The sequence below is a fragment of the Puccinia triticina genome, chromosome 12A, assembly GCF_026914185.1.
Source record: "Puccinia triticina chromosome 12A, complete sequence".
In the NCBI taxonomy this organism is placed as follows: domain Eukaryota; kingdom Fungi; phylum Basidiomycota; class Pucciniomycetes; order Pucciniales; family Pucciniaceae; genus Puccinia; species Puccinia triticina.
Window position 1 is genome coordinate 1,071,198 of NC_070569.1, and position 4,007 is coordinate 1,075,204.

Genomic DNA, 4,007 nt, shown 5'->3' on the forward strand with positions numbered 1-4,007 from the left:
CGCATAGGAGGCAAGTACTTGGTTAAGTTAGCTCAACGTGCATCAGGGAAGTCCATTAAAGTCTCTTTTGAAGGGCCAACTTGCCGGAATGACATGGAACAAACACGCGCATAGTAGCGCAACGTTCACCACAGCTTGGAGTAGGAATAGGCGTGAGTTACGGAAACGTCTCAGGTTTTGTTGGAGATTGCACCCAATTACCGGCTAGTATAGGGCTAGTATGTCACAGGAAAGGTCGGAAGCTTGAAACCAGTACAGGACCAGACACACTGTTTTCTCTGCAAACCACGGCGGTATTCTTGAATCTGCACTCGATTCATGTTGTTTATCGGGAGTGCAACGGGAGGTAGGCGGAGTCCATGGGACCGTCCAAAGCCTGAGCCCTGTAGAGCGTCAGATCCGGGCGCATCCCCATGCGGCCGGGCTGGCCTGTACTTCATACTAGGACAGCCCAACAAGATACAGGGCAGGAGGGGCCAATGAGGCGAGGGAACCATCCCTGGGGGACTCGCTCATAGTCCAGAGACCTATCCAGTCTCCCCCCCCAGAGTTCCCTCCAGTATCCTCTTCGCTCTCCCCACCAAATCTCCTACCCCTACCAAAACTCTGAGTTGCAGAAACCGCAAAAAGTCAATTTCTTTCCTTCATCAGTCAATCTATAGACTTGCAATCTACAGACTTTTCCCCATAACACAAACAAACCCACATAGTTCCCTCCCAGCCAACACAACCTATCCTCCATAACCGACGCAGACAACATTCTTAGTCATCCCCCTCCGCCCCTCCCCTCCAATAAACTCCAATAATCCCCGTGACCAAAAGGAATTACAGTCTATCCACTCTCCTTTTGCGACATCAACAACGCATAAGTATCTCAGCTCCCCCCCAAGCCTATTCTGTCCCCCCCCCCCCCCGAGTAAAATACCGATAAAACCTGGAACTCCTCTAAAAATCACCCATTCTTTCCCAAAAAAAAAAAAAAAAAAAAAAACCGCAGAATGTCCGGACTCAACATCCAAGACATCTCGGTAGCCGTAATGGCCCAAAGAGACCCTCAGACTCAGAGTGAAGAGACGGGAACTCAGCCGACCTTGGCGGAACCACCCAACCCAACGGTAGAAGAAGGGATTGAACCCGAAGCGGCCAACCAGTCAAACGGCCCACCGGCCAAGACGACCAAGGTAACCACCAAAGCAAAAACCAGTAAGCCCACGACCAGAGCAGCAGCGAAACTGTCCAGCACTGCAGCCCAGAAGACCCAAGCCTTGGGAGGTGAAGCGGCCAGAGAGGCAGAGCTAGACCACGAAATCGTAGTGGCTCTTGAATCCCCAAAAGGTACGTAAAAAAAAAAAAAAAAAAAAAAGAGAGAAGGAGAAAGAGAGCAATAAAGAAGAATAAGAGAAGTAACTGACTTCCAATCCTTGACCAATCCATTGCAGTTGCCGAGACACGCGCTGTCCCAAAAGAACCGGGAATGGAGGGGCCCCCGGTGAATCAAGCGGAAATCAACAAGCTCGCCAAGGCGGTGCTCTTGGAGAAGGCGATCAAAGCTCAAAACGCCGGAGAAGACGCCAAAGCAGACAGGTTCTTTGAGCTCTATGACAAGATAGCCTCGGAGGTTGTAGCGGCTCCGGTAGCAAGACCAGTGGCGGAGATACGCTTGACGGAGGTATCCTCGGTCACCCCTCAGAAGAGGCCAGTAGCAGCCGAGGAGGTGACCCAAGTGAGGAACACTTGATTCGCTTGGGGAATCTCGAACTTGCACAATGATGGAGGGTTCACCCCCTATTTCCACAAGAACCTCCTCGAACTCAAGGGCCCCCTACCATTGACCATCTTCAACAAGCAATGGCAAACGGACGCCCTCACGTGGAACGTCAAAAACAAACCGAAGACAAACGAAACGGCTGAGGAGAAAGGACTCAGGTACCATGGCCTGCCGGTACCGGACAAGATGGCTCAGTCCTTCGTCGATTGGACGCTCAACCACAGGTGTTTCTACACAACCATCAAAGAGCGATACCATTACTCGGTCCTAGCGGAGTGGATCCTGATCCACAAGGGTCACTGCGACCGCCTACAGAGAAAGCACGGATTTATGGTCGCTCTCAGATACGACATTCGGATCCGCAACAACGCATTTGCGTTCTGCGTCGAAAAGAATGGGGAGGAGTTTTTCTTGGACATTTCGGCCTTCAAACCCAAGAACTATGAAGAGGTGCACTCGGAGACACGTGACCTTGGGGAATTGAACACCCAAGAGAACCCCTATGCTATCGGCCGAAAGAAGTTCGGCTGGAACTCGACCACAGGCGAGAAACCAGCCTCCAAATCCACGGTTTCAGCACCGTCAACCCAGACAACATCCAAGCCAACGCCTCGCAAACACCACTCTGGCCCAACCAAACCGACCACAGGGTTACCTCAGAAGCCAGGACAGGTCCTACCGCCAGAGGGTAGTGCCTACAAGGGCAGGAACTACATCCCGAATTATGTCAAGCCAAGCGCAAACAAGAGAGGCCCCCGCGATCAGTAGGCAACTAATCTCTATCTCCTCCTAGCACTTCAGCCTCCACTCCCCCCTCTCCACTCCCTCCTGTCCTGTTTTTTCAAACCCCATGAACGTCCATCTTTCCTTTCCAAAAAAAAAAAAAAAAAAAAAGAAGAGAAGTAACTCCATACATTAGTTTCCCGACCCGTCCCTATCCAGAGTTACTCAACCAGTAGATTAACTTGTACATAGTATGAGAAAGATTTTTGACTCCCAAAATTTTAAAATTCTATCGCCAATGCAGAGCCCCAATGACAACAGAACCCGTGCCACCCGTGCCACAAACCACACAAGAGCCCCCCCCTGAGAACCCCAGAGCCACACCTGTGTGGCCGACGGAGGTGACATGTGAGATGAACATCGAGGAATGGGAGAGATCCCTTCGAGAGGCAGGCCTGTTACAGCAATACGGCGATGTCATAAAAGGATTTAGGGAAGGCTTCTATCAAGGTATCCCAGATCATGATCTAGGGCCCAACATCCCTTACTTCACACCAGAAAACCATCAAGGTGCGCTCCAGGCGAGGGACAAGATCGAGTCGACAATAGAGAAAGAGATAGCGGCCGGCCGGATGTTCCAACTCATCAAGAAATTCAAGTTTTTCAGAACAAACCCGCTCGGGGCAACCGTAAACGGAGATGGATCGGTGAGACCCATCAACGACTTATTGTTCCCGAGGGGGGACCCAAGGGTACCCTCAGTCAACTCCTTTGTCGACAAGCTTGACTACTTGATGACATGGGATGATTTCAAGAGCACCTCGAAATTCTTCCGCAGCCAAACCAAACCCCTCCTCCTGGCAATCTTCGACTGGGAAAAGGCATATCGCCAGATCCCGACTGAAAAGAGCCAGTGGGCCTACCTCATGGTAAAAGACTTTGAGGGAGGCATCCTGATAGACACGCGGATCGCATTTGGAGGAGTAGCAGGATGCGGGTCCTTCGGACGCCCGGCGGACGCATGGAAACATCTGATGTTGAAGGAGTTTGACCTTGTGACGGTCTTCCGCTGGGTAGACAACAATTTATTTGTCAAACGCATCGAGTCGACGGTACAAATGGAAGAGATAGTCAAGAGATCAGAAGAACTAGGCGTGAAAACGAACGTCACAAAATTAGTCCCGTTTCGGGAAGAACAAAAATATATAGGTTTCATATGGAATGCCACCCGCAAGACCGTCAGACTACCGGACAATAAGAAGTATCAACGGATACAGCAGATAAAGCATTTCCTCACGATCAGCAAGGAATTCTCATTCGCGCAAGTGGAACAGCTAGCGGGCAGGCTGAATCACGTGTCATACATCCTCCCGCAACTCCGCTGTTACCTCGACAGCCTATACAGGTGGCTAAACGACTGGTTCCACCGAAGGCGCCCGCGACCCCTCCCCCTAGATGCCAAGGAGGACCTCGAGTATTGGATGATAACAATGCTACAGTACAAAGAGACGAGAAT

General features: G+C 51.0%; 1 protein-coding gene across 1 annotated transcript; it reads left to right on the top strand.

The window, feature by feature from the left end:
• Nucleotides 1-998: 998 nt before the first annotated feature.
• Nucleotides 999-2,536, top strand: PtA15_12A105 (uncharacterized protein; the record flags this gene model as incomplete). Its single annotated transcript, XM_053161682.1, has 3 exons — nt 999-1,335; nt 1,440-1,621; nt 2,429-2,536. 3 exons carry the CDS (start codon nt 999-1,001, stop codon nt 2,534-2,536), a joined length of 627 nt encoding a protein of 208 aa, XP_053025675.1.
• Nucleotides 2,537-4,007: the final 1,471 nt, after the last annotated feature.